This window comes from Tachyglossus aculeatus, chromosome 10 (assembly GCF_015852505.1).
Source record: "Tachyglossus aculeatus isolate mTacAcu1 chromosome 10, mTacAcu1.pri, whole genome shotgun sequence".
NCBI classification, from domain to species: domain Eukaryota; kingdom Metazoa; phylum Chordata; class Mammalia; order Monotremata; family Tachyglossidae; genus Tachyglossus; species Tachyglossus aculeatus.
In genome coordinates this window covers 50,989,828-51,011,611 of record NC_052075.1, presented here as the reverse complement: position 1 = coordinate 51,011,611, position 21,784 = coordinate 50,989,828, and the positions used below count along the sequence as shown (strand labels likewise).

The window sequence follows — 21,784 nt, the reverse complement described above, 5'->3', positions numbered from 1 at the left end:
AACGAGGGCAGTGCTCTAGTGGGTGATAACTCCCTCATCACACTCACCTCTAGTGCACCCCGGTGCAAAGGCAGCTGCGTCCAATCGAACCCGCCCAGAGCAGGAAGACTCCAAGATCCAAGTGGGATCTTGTGGGAGCCAGCTGGTACAGCCTTTCTACCAGAAGCTGGTGCCTAGTAACTTGCCTAGTTAGTGGCCGAGGCAGCATCCGTTCTCCGCTGGGCAGGGACCCCACTCAGAGCTTGGATTGCAGAGGGACTGGGCTTCCAAGCAGTGTGGCTCAATGGAAAGAGCTTTGGAGTCAGAGGTCATGGGTTCAAATCCCAGCTCTGCTGCTTGTCAGCTGTGTGACTTTGGGCAAGTCAATTAACTTCTCTGTGCCTGTTACCTCATCTGTAAAATGGGGATTAAGACTGTGAGCCCCCTGTGGGACAACCTGATCACCTTGTAACCTTCCAGGCGCTTAGAACAGTGCTTTGCACATAGTAAGCGCTTAATAAATGCCATCATTACTATTATTCCAAACTGTTCACTCAGCCCTCCGGAATTGGCCATCATATGGAAACAAGGCCCAAATTCAAGCCGTGGGTTGGGAGGACACCAAGTCCTACCCCAACCCTGGACACAGCAGAACAGGTAAACCTTCCCCCTCCAACAACCTCCCTCTACCATCCTCCACTAATAGGTCTACTCACCAGCTCCTCAGCGCTCTGCCCCACCTTCCTGTTTCTTAACAAACCTTGAAGCAGTGAAAAAAATCACTTGATGTGGACACAGCAGAACAGGTAAACCTTCCCCCTCCAACAACCTCCCTCTACCATCCTCCGCTAATAGGTCTACTCACCAGCTCCTCAGCGCTCTGCCCCACCTCCCTGTTTCTTAACAAACCTTGAAGCAGTGAAAAAAATCACTTGATGCGGCCCATTCCCCCGCCATGCCACCTTCAAATTCCCCTTACTTCCTTTCCTCCACGCCCCAGCCTCTGGAAGAAGGGGAAGCCCTGGCTGCTGAAATCCGGCCAGTGAAGGGGAAGTAGTGTTAACGTTATCCAGGAGTTCACGCTCCCTGATCGCGGCTAAGGGCGAGGAGTGCTGAGTCTGCCCATCAGGCCACACGTGGCTCAGACCGGACAGACCCAGGAGCTCAGCTTCCCAGTCACAAGACTAAGGACACGAGCTGTTGCCACACCCAGCACAACCTTGGTGCCCGAGGTTCGAAGGGCAGGCAAAGGCCAGATGGGCAAGAATAAGGGTGGGGAGAGAACCCAGGAAAACACAGGCCCCCTTCTAGGATCAGCCACGCCAGCTCTGGACTTCGATCTTGGCCCTAGGAGGCCGGCTGCCCATCGCTCCTTCCACCTCTGGGCCCCGATAAGCACCTCTCCCAGATAAGAACCCCAAATCAGGACTTTTTCACTTCCAGAGACCACAGCCAAGTTACTGACGTGACGGTTGTTATCTGCAGACTAGGGAAACTGGCTGAGCCCCAAGCAGTAAACTTCCATCCTGCCTCCATCGCTAGGAGTCACAAGGTGTGCTTTGACCCTTCTCCGGCCCCCAGTCTTGCCCAGACTGGAGCTGACAGAGTATGGACGAGCAGTTGAGGAGGAGTCTTTATTCCGGGGTCTCTGCTGGCCCTGGAGTTCCTCGCCCCCTGAACGGCCCCCAGGGCTCTCATTCTGGTCCCCCCCAGGCTCCGCAGTGCTTCTCACAGTCCCGGGAGATTGACGGGAGAGAGGAGATTCCGCAGATGTCGCCAACTGAGGGGTGATGAGGGTGGAGATGTCAACCTGGGGGCGTGGGGGGTCGTCACTGGAGCTGATCGGGTTGAGGTGGGTGGTCCCCAGGCGGCTGTGTAGGCCTCTGCTCGGGGTTGGCCGAGGCGGGGAGGGTGTCCCGGGGGCCTGGGGCTCCGGCACCTATAACGAGACCGAGGGACCGTATCTACCAACTGGTATCTTGAACTCTCCCAAGGGCTGCACCAAGTCAGCGCTCAATAAATGGGACTGGTTGACTGATTAAAAGAGGGAGATCTGGGCCCCCTGGCTCCTCTTCCTCCCTGCCTCGCTCCCTTCAGAGGTCCAGCTGTCCCACCCCTCCTACCTGCTTGGGGCTGGAACAGAAGTTGGCCCTCAGGGCCAGGGGCCTGGAGTGCTGGAGGCTGCTGCTTCCGCTGCTCCATCTGCAGAACGGCCTGAAGGACAGGTGGACAGTGGACTGTATTTATCACCAGGGATTTAGCAATCCTTAGCCTCCCCATCCCCCACAGAGGGTCGGGGCCCAGGCTCCTCGGGGTCTAAACCCAGATGGGGACTTCAGTCCTCCGACCCCTGGGGTCAGGCCCAACCTATTTTTTTTTTTAAATGGTATTTGTTAAGCATTTACTATGTACCACGCACTGAGCTACGCGCTGGGGTAGATACAAGATAATCAGTCCGGACACAGTTCATATCCCACGGGGGTTGGGGGGGCTCGCAGTCTTCACCCCCATTTTACAGCTGAGCTAGCTGAGGCACAGGGAAGCGAAGCGACTTTTTCAAGGTCAGCATAGCATAGTGGAGAGAGCCCGGGCCGGGGATTTGGAAGGTCATGGGTTCTAATCCCGGCTCCGCCACCTTTCTGCTCTGTGGCCTTTGGCAAGTCACTTCTCTGGGCCCCAGTTCCCTCAGCTGTAAGGAATGTATCTGTTAATTGTTATATTGTGCTCTCCCAGGTGCTTAGTACAGTGCTCTTTAAGCGCTCAATAAATGCAACAATGAATATAAAATTCATTCATTCATTCATTCAATCGTATTTATTGAGCGTTTACTGTGTGCAGAGCACTGTACTAAGTGCTTGGGAAGTACAAGTTGGCAACAAATAGGGATGGTCCCTACCCAACAACGGGCTCACAGTTTAGAAGGGGGATCAAAAATGGGGACTGAGACTGTGAGCCCCACGTGGAACAGGGACTGTGTCCAACCTGATTCGCTTTTATTCCACCCCAGCGCTTAGTACAGAGCCTGGCCCATAGTAAGTGCTTAATAAATACCACAATTAACTAGGATCATATAGCAGGCCGGTGGCAGAGCCAGGATTAGAACCCAGGTTGCTCCGGCTCCCAGCCTGAGCTCTATCCACTAGGCCACGCTGCTTGTCATGTTTGGCTCATCAAACTTACATTTCCACCAAGTTACACCCCAATGGACGAATAAAAAGCTTACTTTTCCAAATGATCTGGTTTAAGAGGGAAGGCACTGAATGTGAATAAGTTCACAAGTCACAGCTCTCTTGGTTCTAATATATATATATTATATATATATAATAATAATAATGTCATTTATTAAGCGCTTACTATGTGCAAAGCACTGTTCTAAGCGCTGGGGAGGTTACAAGGTGATCAGGTTGCCCCATGGGGGGCTCACAATCTTAATCCCCATTTCACAGGTGAGGGAACTGAGGCACAGAGAAGTTAAGTGACTTGCCCAAATTCACACAGCTGACAATTGGCTGAGCCGGGATTTGAACCCATGAACTCTGACTCCAAAGCCCGGGCTCTTTCCGAGGTAACTGAGGGCCAGAGAAGTTAAGTGACTTGTCCAAAGTCACACAGCTGAGCTGGGATTTGAACCCATGAACTCTAACTCCAAAACCCAAGTCCCACTTAGCCACAATATATGTAATATGTATGCTATATATATGTATAATAGACAGCATATATTAATACATAGCACATATTAATATATAATACATAGCATATATTAATACATAGTATATATTAATATATAGCATATAATACATAGCATATACTAATATATAATATATAGCATATATTAATATATATATATTTTTCCCAAAGCCCTTTACCATCCCAGCTAAGCACGTCCTTTAGTAATTAAGATGGCTGAACTGAACGTCTTGTACATATTTACTATTCTATTTATTTTGTTAATAATGTGCATCTAGCTTTATTTATTCTGACGACCTGACACCTGTCCACGTTTGGTTTTGTCTGTCTCCCCCTTCTAGACTGCGAGCCCGTTGTCGGGTAGGGGCCGTCTCTACATGTGGCCAACTTGGACTTCCCAAGCGCTTAGTCTAGTGCTCTGCACACAGTAAGCGCTCAATAAGTACGACTGAATGAATGAATGAATGCAGCAGAACTTCTTCCAGTCGAACTTGGGTCAGGGTCCCCGGGGCACCGGACGGTGTCCCCCACCGTGGGGCCCCACGTCCCTTCCCACCCCAAACTTGGCATGGAGGAGCCTCTCCCACCTGCTTCAGTTCTTGCTTCTTGGCATCCAGCTGGCCCTGGGAGCGCTTCAGGGCCTCATGCTCCCGGCCCAGCTGAGCGGCGCGTTCACTCAGTTCTGCCTCCCGGGCGACCAGCTCCGCCTCGAAGCGCGCCAGCTCCTCCTCTGTGTACACGGGCTGCTCCTCCACCGTCTGCGGGACGATCAGTTAGTCAGTCAGCCCTATTTATTAATAATACTAATGGCATTTATTAAGCACTTACTATGTGCAAAGCACTGTTCTAAGCGATGGGGAGGTTACAAGGTGATCAGGTTGTCCCATGTGGGGCTCACAGCCTTCAGCCCCATTTCACAGAAGAGGGAACTGAGGCTTAGAGAAGTGAAGTGACTTGCCCAAGGTCACACAGCAGACAAGTGGCGGCACCAGGATTAGAACCCATGACCTCTGACTCCCAGCGCGCGCTCTTTCCACTGAGTCACGCTGTTTCTCAAGCGCTTACTGAGCACAGAGCACTGTACTAAGTGTTCGGGAGAGTAATAATAATAATAATAATTTTGGTATTTGTTAAGTGCTTCCTATGTGCAAAGCACTGTTCTAAGTGCTGGGGAGGATACAAGGTGATCAGGTTGTCCCATGTGGGGCTCACAATCAATCCCCATTTTACAGATGAGGTAACTGAGGCCCAGAGAAGTTAAATGACTTGCCCAAAGTCACACAGCTGACAAGCGGCAGAGCCGGGATTTGAACCCACAACCTCTGACTCCCAAGCCCAGGCTCTTTCCACTGAGCCACGCTGCTTCTCTCAGTACGTTATAACACATTCCCTGCCCATAACAAGCTTACAGTCTAGAGGGAGAGGCCGACATTTATATAAATAATTACAGATGTGTACCTAGTGCCGTGGGGAGGGGAGGATGAATAAAGGGAGAGGGTTGGGCAGAAGGGAGTGGAGGTATATATGTATATATGTTTGTACATATTTATTACTCTATTTAATTTACTTGTACATATCTATTCTATTTTATTTTGTTAGTATGTTTGGTTTTGTTCTCTGTCTCCCCCTTGTAGACTGTGAGCCCACTGTTGGGGAGGGACTGTCTATATGTTGCCAACTTGTACTTCCCAAGTGCTCAGTAAGTGCTCAATAAATACGACTGATTGATTGAAAAGGAAAAGATGGCTTAGGCCAGGAAGGCGTCTTGGAGGAGAAGTGCCTTCAGTAAGGCATTTTATTTTGTTAATATGTTTTGTTTTGTTGCCTGTCTCCCCCTCATAGACTGTGAGCCCGTTGTTGGGTAGGGACCGTCTCTATATGTTGCCAACTTGTACTTCCCAAGTGCTTAGTACGGTGCTCCGCACACAGTAAGCGCTCAATAAATACGATTGAATGAATGAATGAATGGAGAGAGAGTCACTGCCTGTCGCGTAGGAGGAGGGAGGACGTTCTGGGCCAAAGGCAGGAGTGGGCAGCGAAATAGGCAAGACTGAGGTACAGTGAGTACATTGGCATTAGAGGAGCGAAGCATGCCAGCTGGGTTGTAGTGGGAGAGTAGCAAGGTGAGGGAAGCTCGGCAAGGTGATTGAGTGCTTACTATGTGCACAGCATTAGACTAAGCACTTGGGAGAGTACAACATCATCATCAATCGTATTTATTGAGCGCTTATTGTGTGCAGAGCACTGTACTAAGCACTTGGGAAGTACAAGTTGGCAACATATAGAGACAGTCCCTACTCAACAGTGGGCTCACTGTCTAAACGGGGGAGTACAGTATAACAACAAAGGTATTCGTTAAGCTCTTACTACTACTAATAATAATGATGGCATTTATTAAGCACTTACTATGTGCAAAGCGCTGGGGAGGTGACAAGGTGATCAGGTTGTCCCATGGGGGGCTCACAGTCTTAATCCCCATTTTGCAGATGAGGGAACTGAGGCCCAGAGAAGTGACTTGCCCAACGTCACACAGGTGACAACTGGCGGAGCCGGGATTTGAACTCATGACCTCTGACTCCAAAGCCCGGGCTCTTTCCATTGAGCCTCGCTGGTACTATGTGCCAGGCACAATATAACAGACGCATTCCCGGCCCACAACGAGCCCCAATGGCCGGCCCCTCCTCACCTCCCAGCCTTCGGCCTCGGCGAATTCCTTGCGTTGAGTGGATGACAGAAATTCATCCAGAGTGACCAGGCGGTCATGGTTGGTGTCCACCTGGGAAGAGTGGGCAAAGTTAGGACCTGACTCCTTCCCCCCAGGGCCAACCTCCCCCTGGCTCCTGCCTCTAATAATAATAATGATAATATTTGGTAAGCGCTTACTATGTACCAAGCACAGGGGTAGATACAGTATCTGCATCTGTATCTCTCTTCCTCCCTTCAAGGCCCTGCTGAGAGCTCACCTCCTCCAGGAGGCCTTCCCAGACTGAGCCCCTTCTTTCCTCTCCCCCTCGTCCCCCTCTCCATCCCCGTCTTACCTCCTTCCCTTCCCCACAGCACCTGTATGTATGTATATATGGTTGTACATATTTATTACTCTGTTTATTTATTTATTTATTTTACTTGTACATTTCTATCCTACTTATTTTATTTTGTTGGTATGTTTGGTTCTGTTCTCTGTCTCCCCCTTTTAGACTGTGAGCCCACTGTTGGGTAGGGACTGTCTCTATGTGATGCCAATTTGTACTTCCCAAGTGCTTAGTACAGTGCTCTGCACATAGTAAGCGCTCAATAAATACGATTGATTGATTGATTGATTGATCTGCAGATGAGATACAGTTCCTGACCTACATGGGGCTTATAGTCTAAACAGGAGGGAGAACAGGTATTAAATCCCCATTTTACAGGTGAGGAAACTGAGACCTGAGGGAGTTAAGTGATTTCCCCAAAGTTACACAATAGGCAACTGGCTGTACCGGGATTAATAATAATAATAATAATGGCATTTATTAAGCGCTTTTCCCAGACAAAGCCCCCTCCTTCCTCTCCCCCTCGACCCCCTCTCCATCCCCGGTCTTACCTCCTTCCCTTCCCCACAGCACCTGTATATATGTATATATGTTTGTACAGATTTATTACTCTATTTATTTATTTATTTTACTTGTACATATCTATTCTATTTTATTTTGTTAATATGTTTGGTTTTGTTCTCTGTCTCCCCCTTCTAGACTGTGAGTCCACTGTTGGGTAGGGACTGCCTCTATATGTTGCCACCTTGGACTTCCCAAGTGCTTAGTACAGTGCTCTGCACACAGTAAGCGCTCAATAAATACGATTGATAGATTGATTGATGGGGCTCATAGTCTAAACAGGAGGGAGAACAGGTATTAAATCCCCATTTTACAGGTGAGGAAACTGAGACCTGAGGGAGTTAAGTGATTTCCCCAAAGTTACACGACAGGCAACTGGCTGTGCCGGGATTAATAATAATAATAATAATGGCATTTATTAAGCGCTTACTATATGCAAAGCACTGTTCTAAGTGCTGAACCCAGGTCCTCTGGCTCCCAGGTTTGGGTTCTTTCCACTAGGCCATGTTGCTTCCCCCAGAGCCAGTGGGTCCAGCTCCCCGAAGAGGGTTACGCAGGACACGGGGAGCCGGGGGCCGGCACCCAGTCAAGGGGATGGGATACCCCAGTTCTTCGTTCTCCCCTGGGTTGGGGGGGGGTCCTAACTGAGTGCCTATTCTTGCTCTACAAGCTGAGCGCCCATCCTCACGTTCTTCATCACATGCTCCCGCATCCTCAGCCTCTCCTCCTCCATCTCTCTCATGTCATCGTCCTCATTCTTGGGGTCGTAGACCTTCTCCAGCTGGGCAGCGGCGGCGGCGAACAGCGGGCGGGATGGGAGAAAAAGGGGACACCGGAGTCACGCAAGTTCCATTCATTCATTCATTCATTCATTCAATCGTATTTATTGAGCGCTTATTGTGTGCAGAGCACTGTACTAAGCGCTTGGGAAGTACAAGTTGACAACATATAGAGACGGTCCCTGCCCAACAGCGGGCTCACAGTCTAGAAGGGGGAGACAAACAACAAAACAAAACATGTGGACAGGTGTCAAGTCATCAGAATAAACAGCAATAAAGCTAGATGCACGTCATTAAGAAAATAAATAGAACAGTAAATATGTACAAGTAAAATAGAGCAATAAATCTGTACAAACACATATACAGGTGCTGTGGGGAGGGGAAGGGGGTAGGGCGGGGGGGATGGAGAGGAGGAGACCAAAAAGTAGGGGCTGTGAGCGTGGCTCAGTGGAAGGAGCCCGGGTTTTGGAGTCAGAGGTCATGGGTTCAAATCCTGGCCAGGCAGACAGGTGACTCAGACCAGGCCACACCCCTCCTAATAATAATTATCTGCGGTATTCGTTAAGCACTTACTATGAGCTAGATATTGTACTAAGCGTTGGGGTAGATAGGAGATGATTGGGTTGGACGCAGTCCCTGTCCCACATAGGGCTCCCCATTTTACAGATGAGGCCACTGAGGATCAGAGAAGTGAAGTGTCGTGCCCAGGTAGTGGAGCTGGGATTCGAAACCAGGTCCTTCTGACCCAGGCCCGGGCTCTATCCACTAGACCATGTTACTTCTCCTCCACCCAGCTCTTCGTCCTGCTCCCCCCAGGGACCCAGGCACCCTGCCCCCAGCTCCTGGCTCTCCCCACAGCTCACCTCTTTGGTGAAGAGCGCTTCCAATTCCTGCTCATCGAGAACGCCATCGCTGTTGGTGTCTGTGGAGGGAGGGAGAGGAAGTTCAGATTCCTCGTCCGGGAGGGAGTTGGGGGGCTTCTGGGATCACGGGTCGGGGGGGGCACTTAGACCGAAGGAGGGTCCAGGCCTTACTAGGCTTCCCCAGGTCTCATTTCCGCGGAGCGTTTCTGCTTAGCAACTGAGGCACGGAGCTGGGGGGACAACCCTGGGCATCTGTTAGGGCTCAGGTCGGGGGGAGAAGTAGAAGCAGCGTGGCACAGTGGAAAGAGTACGGGCTTTGGAGTCAGAGGTCACGGGTTTAAATCCCGGCTCCGCCAAATGTCAGCGGTGTGACTTTGGGCAAGTCACTTAACTTCTCTGGGCCTCAGTTCCCTCATCTGTAAAACGGGGATGAAGACTGTGACTCCCACGTGGGACAACCTGATCACTTTGTATCCCCCCACTTAGAACAGTGCTTTGCACATAGTAAGTGCTTAAAAAATACCATTATTATTATTATTATTATTATTATTATTCGGCCCCGTACCATGCAGCCGGAAGAAGGTCTTGGGGTTGAACTCTGCGGGGTCCAGACCATCTGTCTCTTCCCAAACTTCCTGCAGCTGGGCCCGGCTACCCTGGGGTGAGAAGCAGAGTTGGTGGAGGGAGGATGTCCCTCCCGGTAAACCCCCCTCTGGACCCCCAGAACAGATGGGGAAGAGAGAACCAGAAGGCAATAAGAGAGTTCCCTGTTACGAGCAGGGAACTTGTCGGCCGATTCTGTTCATTCATTCACTCAATAGTATTTACTGAGCGCTTACTGTGTGCAGAGCACTGTACTAAGCGCTTGGGAGAGAGTACAACACAATAAATAGACACATTCCCTGCCCACAACGAGCTGACAGCCTGGGTGGGGGAGACAGATGTCAATACAAATAAATAAATGATAGATAATAATAATGTTGGTATTTGTTAAGCGCTTACTATGCTCCAAGCACTGTTCTAAGCGCTGGGGGAATACAAGGTTGTCCCATGTGGGGATCACAATCTTCATCCCCATTTTACAGATGAGGGAACTGAGGCCCAGAGAAGTGAAGTGACTTGCCCCAAGTCACACAGCTGAGAAGTGGCAGAGCCGGGATTAGAACCCATGACCTGACTCCCAAGCCCGGGCTCTTTCCACTGAGCCACGCTGCTTTCCTGGATATGTAGATAGATGTTCCCTAGATAAATATGTACATAAGTGCTGTGGGGCTGGGAAGGACAAAGGGAGCAAGTCAGTAAAACAATTACTCTGTTGTACTCTACTCTCCCAAGCGCTTAGTACAGTGCTGTACACATAATAAGCACTCAATAAATGCAACTGACTGAGGCTGCAAGAGGTGGGTATTGCGGGCCAGGCATGTGTCTCAGGTGGAGGCCAGTTTCCTGTTGTATTGTATCAATCAATCGTATTTATTGAGCGCTTACTGTGTGCAGAGCACTGTACTAAGCGCTTGGGAAGTACAAGTTGGCAACATTGTACTCTCCCAAGCGCTTAGTACAGTGCTCTGCACACAGTCAGCGCTCAAAGCATACAATCCCCCCTGCCCTACCTCCTTCCCCTCCCCAGAGCACCTGTATATATGTTTATACAGATTTATTACTCTATTTCACTTGTACATATTTACTATTCTATTTATTTTGTTAATCATGTGCATTTAGCTTTAATTCTGTTTGTTCTAACGACTTGACACCTGTCCACGTTTTGTTTTGTTGTCTGTCTCCCCCTTCTAGACTGTGAGCCCGTTGTTGGGTAGGGACCGGCTCTATATGTTGCCAACCTGTACTTCCCAAGTGCTTAGTACAGTGCTCTGCACACAGTAAGCGCTCAATAAATACGATTGAACGAATGAATGACTGAATGAGTGAGTGCAAGCTCGTTGTGGTCAGGGAATGTGTCCGTTTATTGTTCCATTGTACTCTCCCAAACAGTACAGTGCGCTCTGCACCCAGCGCTCAGGTGGCGTCCAGCCTGATTAGCCTGTATCCACCCCAGCCCTTAACGCATAGAGAAGCAGCGTGGCTCAGTGGAACAAGCCTGGGCTTTGGAGTCAGGGGTCACGGGTTCAAATTCCGGCTCTGCCAATTGTCAGCTGCGTGACTTTGGGCAAGTCACTTCACTTCTCAGTTCCCTCATCTATAAAATGGGGATTAAAACTGTGAGCCCCCTGCGGGACAACCTGATCACCTTGTAACCTCCCCAGCGCTTAGAACAGTGCTTTGCACATAGTAAGCGCTTAATAAATGCCATTATTATTATAGTAAGTGCTTCCCAAATACCATCATCATTATAAATACGGTGGACTTGTTGAGTGAGCGGGAGCCCAGACCTCCCCAGGTCCTCCGAGTGGCCCCCCAGAGCGGCCCTCGCACTCACAGGCACATTGACCCTCGGGTGCTGGCGGTGGCGCTTCTGTTGCTCCTGCAGACGCCTCTCCTCCTCCCGCCGCCGCTCGCTGCCCAGGGAGTCCAGGTACTGGCGCCGCTCGTGTTCCTTCAGCATCTCGTAGCGCTTGAATTCGGCGTGGTGGGCCGCGTCGTACTGGGCCAGGTCCCGCGTGGCCTGCGGAGGGGCCGGGCCCGGCGGTGACCCCTCTGCCCCTCAGCTCTCCAGCCACGGACCCGCGCCCCTTCCCCTTCTGGTCAAGAGCTCGTACCTCACTGTACCTCGATCTCTCCTCCCCCTGGCCCGGAATGCCCTCCCTCCGCACATCCGCCAAGCTAGCTCTCTTCCTCCCTTCAAAGCCTTACTGAGAGCTCGCCTCCTCCAGGAGGCCTTCCCAGACTAAGCCCTCTTTATCCTCTCCTCCCCCCCCAACCTCCTTCCCCTCCCCACAGCACCTGTACATATGTTTGTACAGATTTATCACTCTATTTTACTGGTACATATTTACTATTCTATTTATTTTGTTAATGATAATAATAATAATAATAATAATAATGGCATCTGTTAAGCGCTTACTATGTGCAAAGCACTGTTCTAAGCGCTGGGGGGATATAACGTGATCAGGTTGTCCCATGTGGGGCTCACAGTCAATCCCCATTTTACAGATGAGGGAACTGAGGCTCAGAGAAGTTAAGTGACTTGCCCAAGGTCACACGGCAGACATATGGCGGAGCTGGGATTCAAACCCATGACCTCTGACTCCAAAGCCCGGGCTCTTTCCACTGGGCCACGCTGCTTCTCTCTGTGCACAGAGAGATGATGCGCACAGAGCTTTAATTCTATTTGTTCTGACGACTGGACACCCGTCCACCTGTTTTGTTTTGTTGTCTGTCCTCCCCCTTCTAGACTGTGAGCCCGTTGGTGGGTGGAGACCATCTCTATACTTGCCGACTTGTACTTCCCAAGCGTTTAGTCCAGTGCTCTGCTCACAGTAAGCGCTCAATAAATACGACTGAATGAATGAAAGGGTGTCTGCCGCCCCGTCCGAGACGACCGACTGATGGACGGCTTGATGGCAGGCCCTGGCCTCCCTCGCACCCGCCTCACCGTCTGGATCAGCAGCTCCAGGTCTCGGGCCTCAAACCTGTGCTGGTTCTGTGGGTCCAGGTGATCGAACTGCTTCAACAGACTCAGGTGATCCACCTGTACTTCTGGGAGGAGGAATAATAATAATAATAATAATAATAATAATAATAATAATAATAATAATAATAATAATAATAATGGTATCTGTTAAGCGCTTACTACGTGCCAAGCACCGTTCCAAGCGCTGGGATAGATACAAGGTGATCAGGTTGTCCCACTTGGGGCTCACAGTCTTCATCCCCATTTTACAGATGAGGTGGACCGAGGCACAGAGAAGTTAAGTGACTTGTCCGAAGTCACACAGCTGAGCCGGGATTAGGAAGGGAGTCGGGAGTCCGGCTCCCCAGCCATCTCTCTCCCCGCCGACCCTAACTCCTTCTCCCAGGCCTCCGGTCCCCCCCCGCACCCCGGTCACCTCCAGGCCCCAGACCCACCCTGCTCCTGCATGGCGTCCATCTTGGCCTTGAGCAGCATTCGCAGCCGGGACACCTCCTGCCTCTTCAGCTCGTCCAGCTTGGTGCGGATATGGTGGCTGACGAAATCCAACTCCCGGCTCAGCTTGCCATTCTGAAGGGGGGCAGGGGTGGCCAGTTAGGGGGCAGACGGTTTGGCTTAGTGGAAAGAGCACCGTCTTGGGGGCCGGAGGACCTGGGTTCTAATCCCTGCCCTGCCATGTGTTTGCTGTGTGACCCTGGCCAAGTCACTTCACTTCTCTGGGCCTCAGTTCCCTCATCTGTAAAATGGGGATTAAGACTGGGAGCCCCACATGGAACCCGATTACCTTGCCCAGAGCTTCGTACAGTGCCCGACACAGTAAGCGCTTAACAAATACCATTAAAAAACAAAAGTTACTTAACTTCTCTGTGCCTCAGTTCCCTCATCTGTAAAACAAAGATTCAATATCTGTTCTCCCTCCTACTTAAACTGGATGCCCCATGTGGGCAGGGACTGCGTCTGACCTGAAAATCCTGTATCTTTCCCAGTGCTGACACCCCGTTAGGCGCTTAAGACCACAATCACAGAGAAGCAGCGTGGCTCAGTGGAAAGAGCCCGGGCTTTGGAGCCAGAGGTCATGGGTTCAAATCCCGCTCTGCCAATTGTCAGCTGTGTGACTTTGGGCAAGTCACTTCACTTCTCTGTGCCTCAGTTCCCTCATCTAGAAAATGGGGATGGAGACTGTGAGCCCCCCGGGGGACAACCTGATCACCTTGTAACCTCCCCAGCGCTTAGAACAGTGCTTTGCACATAGTAAATGCTTAATAAATGCCACTATTATTATTATTAATTATTATAATTATGTGCCTGCTCATTCTCCGGGCCCATCATAATCATCAATCGTATTTATTGAGTGCTTACTGTGTGCAGAGCACTGTACTAAGCGCTTGGGAAGTACAAGTTGGCAACATATAGAGACAGTCCCTACCCAACAGTGGGCTCACAGTCTAAAAGAATATCCCCCCTCCCTCAACCAGTCAATGGTACTTACTGTGAACTGTAATAATAATAATAATGATGGTATTTGTTAAGCGCTTACTATGTGCAAAGCACTGTTCTAAGCGCTGGGGAGGTTACAAGGTGATCAGGTTGTCCCACGGCTTTAATCCCCATTTTCCAGATGAGGGAACTGAGGCCCAGAGAAGTGAAGTGACTTGCCCAAAATCGCAAAGCTGACAGTTGACGGAGCTGGGACTTGAACCCATGACCTCGGACTCCAAAGCCCGGGCTCTTTCCACTGAGCCACGCTGCTTCTCCACTGTACTAAGTGCTTGGGAGAACATCGCAGCACGGAGCTGGTGGTGACATTCCCTGCCCTCAGGGAGCTTCCAGCCTGATCTCCACCCGGCGCCCCTCCGGCCGCCCACCTTGATGTCCTCGGCGTTGGCGGCCTGTAGCTTCTCCTTGAAGTGTCCGTCCGTCTCCAGCACGTTGATCACTTCCTGCAGGTAGCGGTGATAATATAGCCCGGTGTCCTGGCAGCAGTCGGGAAGGATGGAGAAACAGCATGGCTTAATGAAAAGAGCACAGCCCTGGGAGGCTGTGCCCAACCTAACTAGTACATACCCCCGGTGCTTGGCACACTCCTTCATTCATTCATTCAATCGTATTTATTGAGCGCTTACTATGTGCCAAGCACTGTACTAAGCGCTTGGGAAGTCCAAGTTGGCAACACATAGAGACGGTCCCTACCCAACAGTGGGCTCACAGTCTAGAAGGGGGAGACAGAGAACATATTAACAAAATAAAATAAACAGAATCAATATGCACAAATAGAGTAATAAATTCGTACAAACATATATACACATATACAGGTGCTGTGGGGAGACAAGTGGCAGAAGTGGGATTAGAACCCAGGACCTCTGACCCCCAAGCCCGGGCTCTTAAGTGCTTAACAAGTACCATAATAATTATTATTATTATAGAAGGAGCTGGGTTCTATTCCGGCTCTGCCAAATGTCTGCTTTGTGACCTTGGGCAAGTCATTTCTCTGTGCCTCAGTTACCTCATCTGTAAAATGGGGATTAAGACTGTGAGCCCCCCATGGGACAGGGACTGTGTCCAAACTGACTATAAAATGGGGATTAAGACTGTGAGCCCCCCATGGGACAGGGACTGTGTCCAAACTAACTTGTATCCACCCGAGTGCTTAGAACAGTGCTTGGCATATAGTAAGCGCTTTGGAGTCAGAGGTCATGGGTTCAAATCCAGGCTCTGCCAATTGTCAGCTGTGTGACTTTGGGCAAGTCACTTCACTTCTCTGTGCCTCAGTTACCTCATCTGGAAAATGGGGATTAAGACTGTGAGCCCCCCATGGGACAGGGACTGTGTCCAAACTAACTTATATCCACCCGAGTGCTTAGAACACTGCTTGGCATATAGTAAGCGCTTTGGAGTCAGAGGTCATGGGTTCAAATCCAGGCTCTGCCAATTGTCAGCTGTGTGACTTTGGGCAAGTCACTTCACTTCTCTGGGCCTCAGTTCCCTCATCTGGAAAATGGGGACTAAGACTGTGAGCCCCCCCGTGGGACAACCTGATCACCTTGGAACCTCCCCAGTGCTTAGAACAGTGCTTTGCACATAGTAAGCGCTTAATAAATGCTATCATTATTATTATTATTATTATTATTATTAGCATTCGTTCATTCCTTCAATCATATTTATTGGGCACTTACTGTATGCAGAGAACTGTACTAAGCACTTGGGAGAGAACAATACAACAATAAACAGATACATTCCCTGCCCACAAAGAGCTTACAGTCTAGAGGGGGGTAGACATTAATATAAATAAACAAATAAATGACAGATATGGACATAAGTGCTGTGGGGCTGGGAGGGGGATGACTAAAGGGAGCAAGTCAGCAGGGTGGCTAGTGAAACATCGGAAAGAGCCCGGGCTTGGGAGTCAGAGGATGCGGGTTCTAATCCTGGCTCTGCCACCTGTTTGCTGTGTGACCTTGGGCAAGCCACTTAACTTCTCTGTGCCTCAGTTGCCTCATCCGTAAAATGGGGATTAAGGCTGTGAGCCCCATATGGGACAACCTGATGACCTTGTATCATCTACCTCAGCGCTTAGAACAGTGCTTGGCACATAGTAAGCGCTTAACAAATACCATAATTATTATTATAGAAGAGGAAAGGAGGGGCTTGGTCAAGGAAATCCTCGTGGAGGAGATGTGCCTTTGATGAGGCTTTGAAGCTGAGGCGAGTGACTGTCTGTCGGATTGTCTGTCAGAAGGTCGAGGGTTCTAATCCTTGCTCTGCCACTTGCCTGCTCTGTATATATGTATATATGTTTGTACATATTTTTTATTACTCTATTTATTTATTTATTTTACTTGTACATATCTATTCTATTCATTTTATTTTGTTAATATATTTGGTTTTGTTCTCTGTCTCCCCCTTTTAGACTGTGAGCCCACTGTTGGGTAGGGACTGTCTCTATAGGTTGCCAATGTGTACTTCCCAAGTGCTTAGTCCAGTGCTCTGCACACAGTAAGCGCTCAATAAATACGATTGATCGATCGAATGAATGAACAGCTGACAATTGGTGGGGCCGGGATTTGAAGCCATGACCTCTGACTCCGAAGACCGGGCTCTTTCCACCTATATATATATATATATATATATTTATATATATATATATATACCTGTCTATGTGTATATATGTTTGTACATATTTATTACTCTACTGATTTATTTTACTTGTACATATCTATTCTATTTTATTTTGTTAGTATGTTTGGTTTTGTTCTCTGTCTCCCCCTTTTAGACTGTGAGCCCACTGTTGGGTAGGGACTGTCTCTATAGGTTGCCAATGTGTACTTCCCAAGTGCTTAGTCCAGTGCTCTGCACACAGTAAGCGCTCAATAAATACGATTGATCGATCGAATGAATGAACAGCTGACAATTGGTGGGGCCGGGATTTGAAGCCATGACCTCTGACTCCGAAGCCCGGGCTCTTTCCACCTGTATGTATATATATATATATATATATGTATATATATATATATACCTGTATATATGTTTGTACATATTTATTACTCCATTTATTTATTGTACTTGTACATATCTATTCTATTTATTTTATTTTGTTAGTATGTTTGGTTTTGTTCTCTGTCTCCCCCTTTTCGACTGTGAGCCCACTGTTGGGTAGGGACTGTCTCTATAGGTTGCCAACTTGGACTTCCCAAGCGCTTAGTCCAGTGCTCTGCACACAGTAAGCGCTCAATAAATACGATTGATTGATTAAATGAATGAACAGCTGACGATTGGCGGAGCCGGGATTCGAAGCCATGACCTCTGACTCCGAAGCCGGGGCTCTTTCCACCTGTATATATATATATACCTGTATATAGGGATATATGTTTGTACATATTTATTACTCTATTTCTTTTACTTGTACATATCTATTCTATTTATTTTATTTTGTTAGTATGTTTGGTTTTGTCTCCCCCTTTTAGACTGTGAGCGCACTGTTGGGTAGGGACTGTCTCTATGTGTTGCCCGCTTGGGCTTCCCAAGCGCTTAGTCCAGTGCTCTGCACACAGTAAGCGCTCAATAAATACGATTGATTGATTGATTGATTGATTGATTGAGTCTTCTGATGCTGCCCGGGGGGTCCCCCCCGGCGGCCCAGCCCCGCCGAAGACGGCTCTTACCGGGGTGTCGGTCGGCTGCTCGTCGCCCTTTTTGGCTCCGGGCCTGTCGAGGGGCAGGGCGGCGGCGGCGGGGACCAGCAGCCACAGGCCCAAGGCCACCAGGGCGGGCGAGGCCATGGCGGGGACACCGGACCGGACACCTGCAGCGGCCCGGGGACCTCCGCCCCCAGCCCCCGATTGGCTGCAGGAGGACCCATCCCAGCCAATCCCAGCCCGAGGATGACGGGCATCCCGGGGAAACCACGCCCCCTGCAACCGGATTGGCGAGCAGGCGCCGCCCCTTCGACCCAAATTGCTGCAGGAGGAGCCATCCCAGCCAATCCGAGCCCGAGGATGACGGGAATTCGGGGAACCCTCGCCCCCCTGCAACCGGATTGGCGAGCAGGCTCCGCCCCCTCGGCCCAATTGGCTGCAGGAGGAGCCATCTCAGCCAATCCGAGGCCGAGGGGTATTCGGGGAGGCCACGCCCCCTGCAACCGGATTGGAGAGCAGGCTACGCCCCTTCGACCCAATTGGCATCCCAGCCAATCTGAGGCCAAGGGGTGTAAGGGGAGGCCACGCCCCCTGCAACCGGATTGGAGAGCAGGCTACGCCCCTTCGACCCTATTGGCTGCAGGAGGAGCCATCCCAGCCAATCCGAGGCCGAGGGGTATAAGGGGAGGCCACGCCCCCTGCAACCGGATTGGCGAGCAGGCTCCGCCCCTTCGACCCAATTGGCTGGAGGAGGAGCCATCCCAGCCAATCTGAGGCCGAGGGGTATAAGGGAAGCCCACGCCCCCTGCAACCGGATTGGCGATCAGGCTCCGCCCCTTCGACCCAATTGGCTGGAGGAGGAGCCATCTCAGCCAATCCGAGGCCGAGGGGCATTCGGGGAGGCCACGCCCCCTGCGACTGGATTGGCTAGCAGGCTCCGCCCCTTCGACCCAATTGGCTGGAGGAGGAGCCATCCCAGCCACTCCGAAGCCGCGGGCTATTCGGGGAGGCCACGCCCCCTGCAACCGGATTGGCGAGAAAGCTCCGCCCCTTCGACCTAATTGGCTGGAGGAGGAGCCATCCCAGCCAATCCGAGGCCGAAGGTGACTGGCATTTGGGCATGCCACGCCCCCTGCGACCGGATTGGCTAGTGAGCGAGCGCCTCCTCCCCCTCCCCCGAGGCTCAGCCCTGAAAAAGAAAACGGGATTGGAACACGGGATTTGAACATTGTTCCGATGTGTTGTTTTGTTTTGTTGTCTGTCTCCCCCTTCTAGACTGTGAGCTCGCTATTGGGTAGGGATCGCTATGGTTGTACATATTTATTACTCTATTTATTGATTTATTTATCTTACTTGTACATATCTATCCTATTTATTTTATTTTGTTAGTATGTTTGGTTTTGTTCTCTGTCTCCCCCTTTTAGACTGTGAGCCCACTGTTGGGTAGGGACTGTCTCTATACGTTGCCAATTTGTACTTCCCAAGCGCTTAGTACAGTGCTCTGCACATAGTAAGCGCTCAATAAATACGATTGATGATGATGATGATGATCGTCTCTAGATGTTACCAACTTGTACTTCCCAAGCGCTCAGTACAGTGCTCTGCACACAGTAAGCGTTCAATGAATACGATTGAATGAATGAATGAAAGGCCCCACGACCCCGCTTTCTGCAACCTGATTGGTTGGGAGATGGATTCGGATCCAATCCGCTGCCAAACCCAGGCTCCACCCCTCCTTTTTTTTAATGATGATGATGGTATTTGTTAAGCTCTTTTTATGTGCCAAGCACTGTTAATTGTATTTATTAAAGATTTACTATGTGCCAGGCACTATACTAAGCGCTGGGATAGATGTAGAGAAGCAGCGTGGCTCAATGGAAAGAGCACGGGCTTGGGAGTCAGAGGTCATGGGTTCTAATCCCGGCTCCGCCACTTGTCAGCTGTGTGACTTTCGGCAAGTCACTTCACTTCTCTGTGCCTGTGACCTCATCTGTAAAATGGGGATTAAGACTGTGACCCCCACGTGGGATAACCCGATCCCATTGTATCCTTCCCAGCACTTAGAACAGTGCTTTGCACATAGTAAGCGCTTAACAAACGCCATCATTATTATTATTAATATGCACTACGTGCTTGTCAGGTTGGACAAAGTCCTTGTCCCACATGGGACTCATAGTCTTCATCCCCATTTTTCGGAAGAGGTAACTGAGGCACAGAAAAGTGAGTAAGCGCCTGAATGAATGAATGAAGTGATTTGCTGAAGGTCCCAAAGCAGACAAGTGGCATAGATATAATAATAATAACGATGGCATTTGTTAAGCACTTACTATGTGCTGGGGAGGATGCAAGGTGATCAGGTTGTCCCACGTGGGGCTCACAGTCTTCATCCCCATTTTACAGGTGAGGTAACTGAGGCACAGAGAAGTTAAGTGACTTGCCCAAAGTCACGCAACTGATGTGACGGAATCGGAATTAGAACCCATGACCTCTGACTCCCAAGCCCGTGCTCTTTCCATTGAGCCATACTGTTTCAACATGGTGTAGTAAATAGAGGATGAGCCTGGAAGTTCAGAAGACCGTGTCCAACCCGACTTACTTGTATCTACTCCAGCGCTTAGTATAGTGCCTGGCACACAGAAAGTGCTTAACAAACACCAGAATTCTAATTACTATTGTAATACCTTAAGTGGAGTGGAGGAGACATGACCTTAATTAGGCTCTGAAGGTGGGGAAGAGTGAAGATCTGGCATAATAAGTTCCATCATCATAAATGGGCTCTTACTATGTGCAGAGCACTGTAGTAAGCTTTTGGGAGACTGCAATACAACAGAGTTGGCAGACATGTTCCTAGCCCACAGCAAGCACTTAGTACAGTGCTTTGCACACAGTAAGCACTCAAAATAATAACAAGTTTACAGTTCCAGGCTAGAGGGAAGATACAGGAAAGTGGGGGTGGTGAGGTAGGGGGTAAATGAGCACACATGCATATCTCCGTAATTTATTTTCATGTCTGTCTAGGATCTAGGCTTCTTGTGTGCAGGGAATGTGCCTACCCACTTGGTTATGTAATGTACTCTCCCAAGTGCTTAATACAGTGCTCTGCACCCAGTAAGCTCTCAATTAATACTGTTGATTGATTGATTGATTGAGCTGGGACTCCTGGATTACGAAGAGGAGCCAGGATGGAGAGTGGGTTCCTGGATCTCTGAGAGAAATGAAGTCCGGGGCATCCGCCAAGCTAGCTCTCTTCCTCCCTTCAAGGCCCTGCTGAGAGCTCACCTCCTCCAGGAGGCCTTCCCAGACTGAGCCCCTTCTTTCCTCTCCCCCTCGTCCCCCTCTCCATCCCCCCCATCTTACCTCCTTCCCTTCCCCACAGCACCTGTATATATGTATATATGTTTGTACATATTTATTACTCTATTTATTTATTTATTTATTTATTTGTACATATCTGTTCTATTTATTTTATTTTGTTAGTATGTTTGGTTTTGTTCCCTGTCTCCCCCTTTTAGACTGTGAGCCCACTGTTGTGTAGGGACTGTCTCTATATGTTGCCAATTTGTACTTCCCAAGCGCTTAGTACAGTGCTCTGCACATAGTAAGCGCTCAATAAATGCGATTGATTGATTGATTGATTGATTTAAGGAATGACATCACTTGTTCTGGGACAGTACTTCGCACCCAGTAAGTTCTCAATAAATACTGTTGATTGATTGATTGAGCAAGTCCCTTAACTTCTCCATGACCTGGTTACCTCATCTGTAAAATGGGGATTATGGGACTGTGTCCAACCTGATTAACTTGTATTAACTCTCTCTCTCTCTCTCTGTCTCTGCCTCTCTCTCTCTGTTTGTCTCTGTTTCCCTGTTTGTCTCTGTTTCTCTTTCTGTCTCTGCCTGTTTCTCTCTCTGTCTGTCTGCTTCTCTGCCCTCTCTCTCTCCATTTCTCTATTTCTTCCTCTCTTTCTCTGTCTCTGTCTGTTTCTCTGCCCCCTCTCTGTTTCTCTCTCTCTCCCTCCATTTCTCTATTTCTTCCTCTCTCTGTTTCTCTCTCTCCATTTCTATTTATTTTATTTTGTTAATATGTTTGGTTTTGTTCTCTGTCTCCCCCTTCTAGACTGTGAGCCCACTGTTGGGTAGGGACCGTCTCGATATGTTGCCAACTT

The 21,784-nt window shown here is 49.6% G+C and overlaps 1 protein-coding gene across 1 annotated transcript; it reads right to left on the bottom strand.

The window, feature by feature from the left end:
- Positions 1-1,599: 1,599 nt before the first annotated feature.
- NUCB1 (nucleobindin 1) lies at positions 1,600-17,787 on the bottom strand. Its single transcript, XM_038752220.1, has 12 exons — positions 17,647-17,787; positions 14,353-14,460; positions 12,925-13,057; positions 12,452-12,555; positions 11,336-11,521; positions 9,464-9,554; positions 8,899-8,957; positions 7,945-8,037; positions 6,353-6,442; positions 4,254-4,424; positions 2,103-2,193; positions 1,600-1,918 (listed from the first exon to the last, which is right to left on the bottom strand). Exons 1-12 carry the CDS (start codon positions 17,761-17,763, stop codon positions 1,809-1,811), a joined length of 1,353 nt encoding a protein of 450 aa, XP_038608148.1. The 5' UTR covers positions 17,764-17,787; the 3' UTR covers positions 1,600-1,808.
- Positions 17,788-21,784: the final 3,997 nt, after the last annotated feature.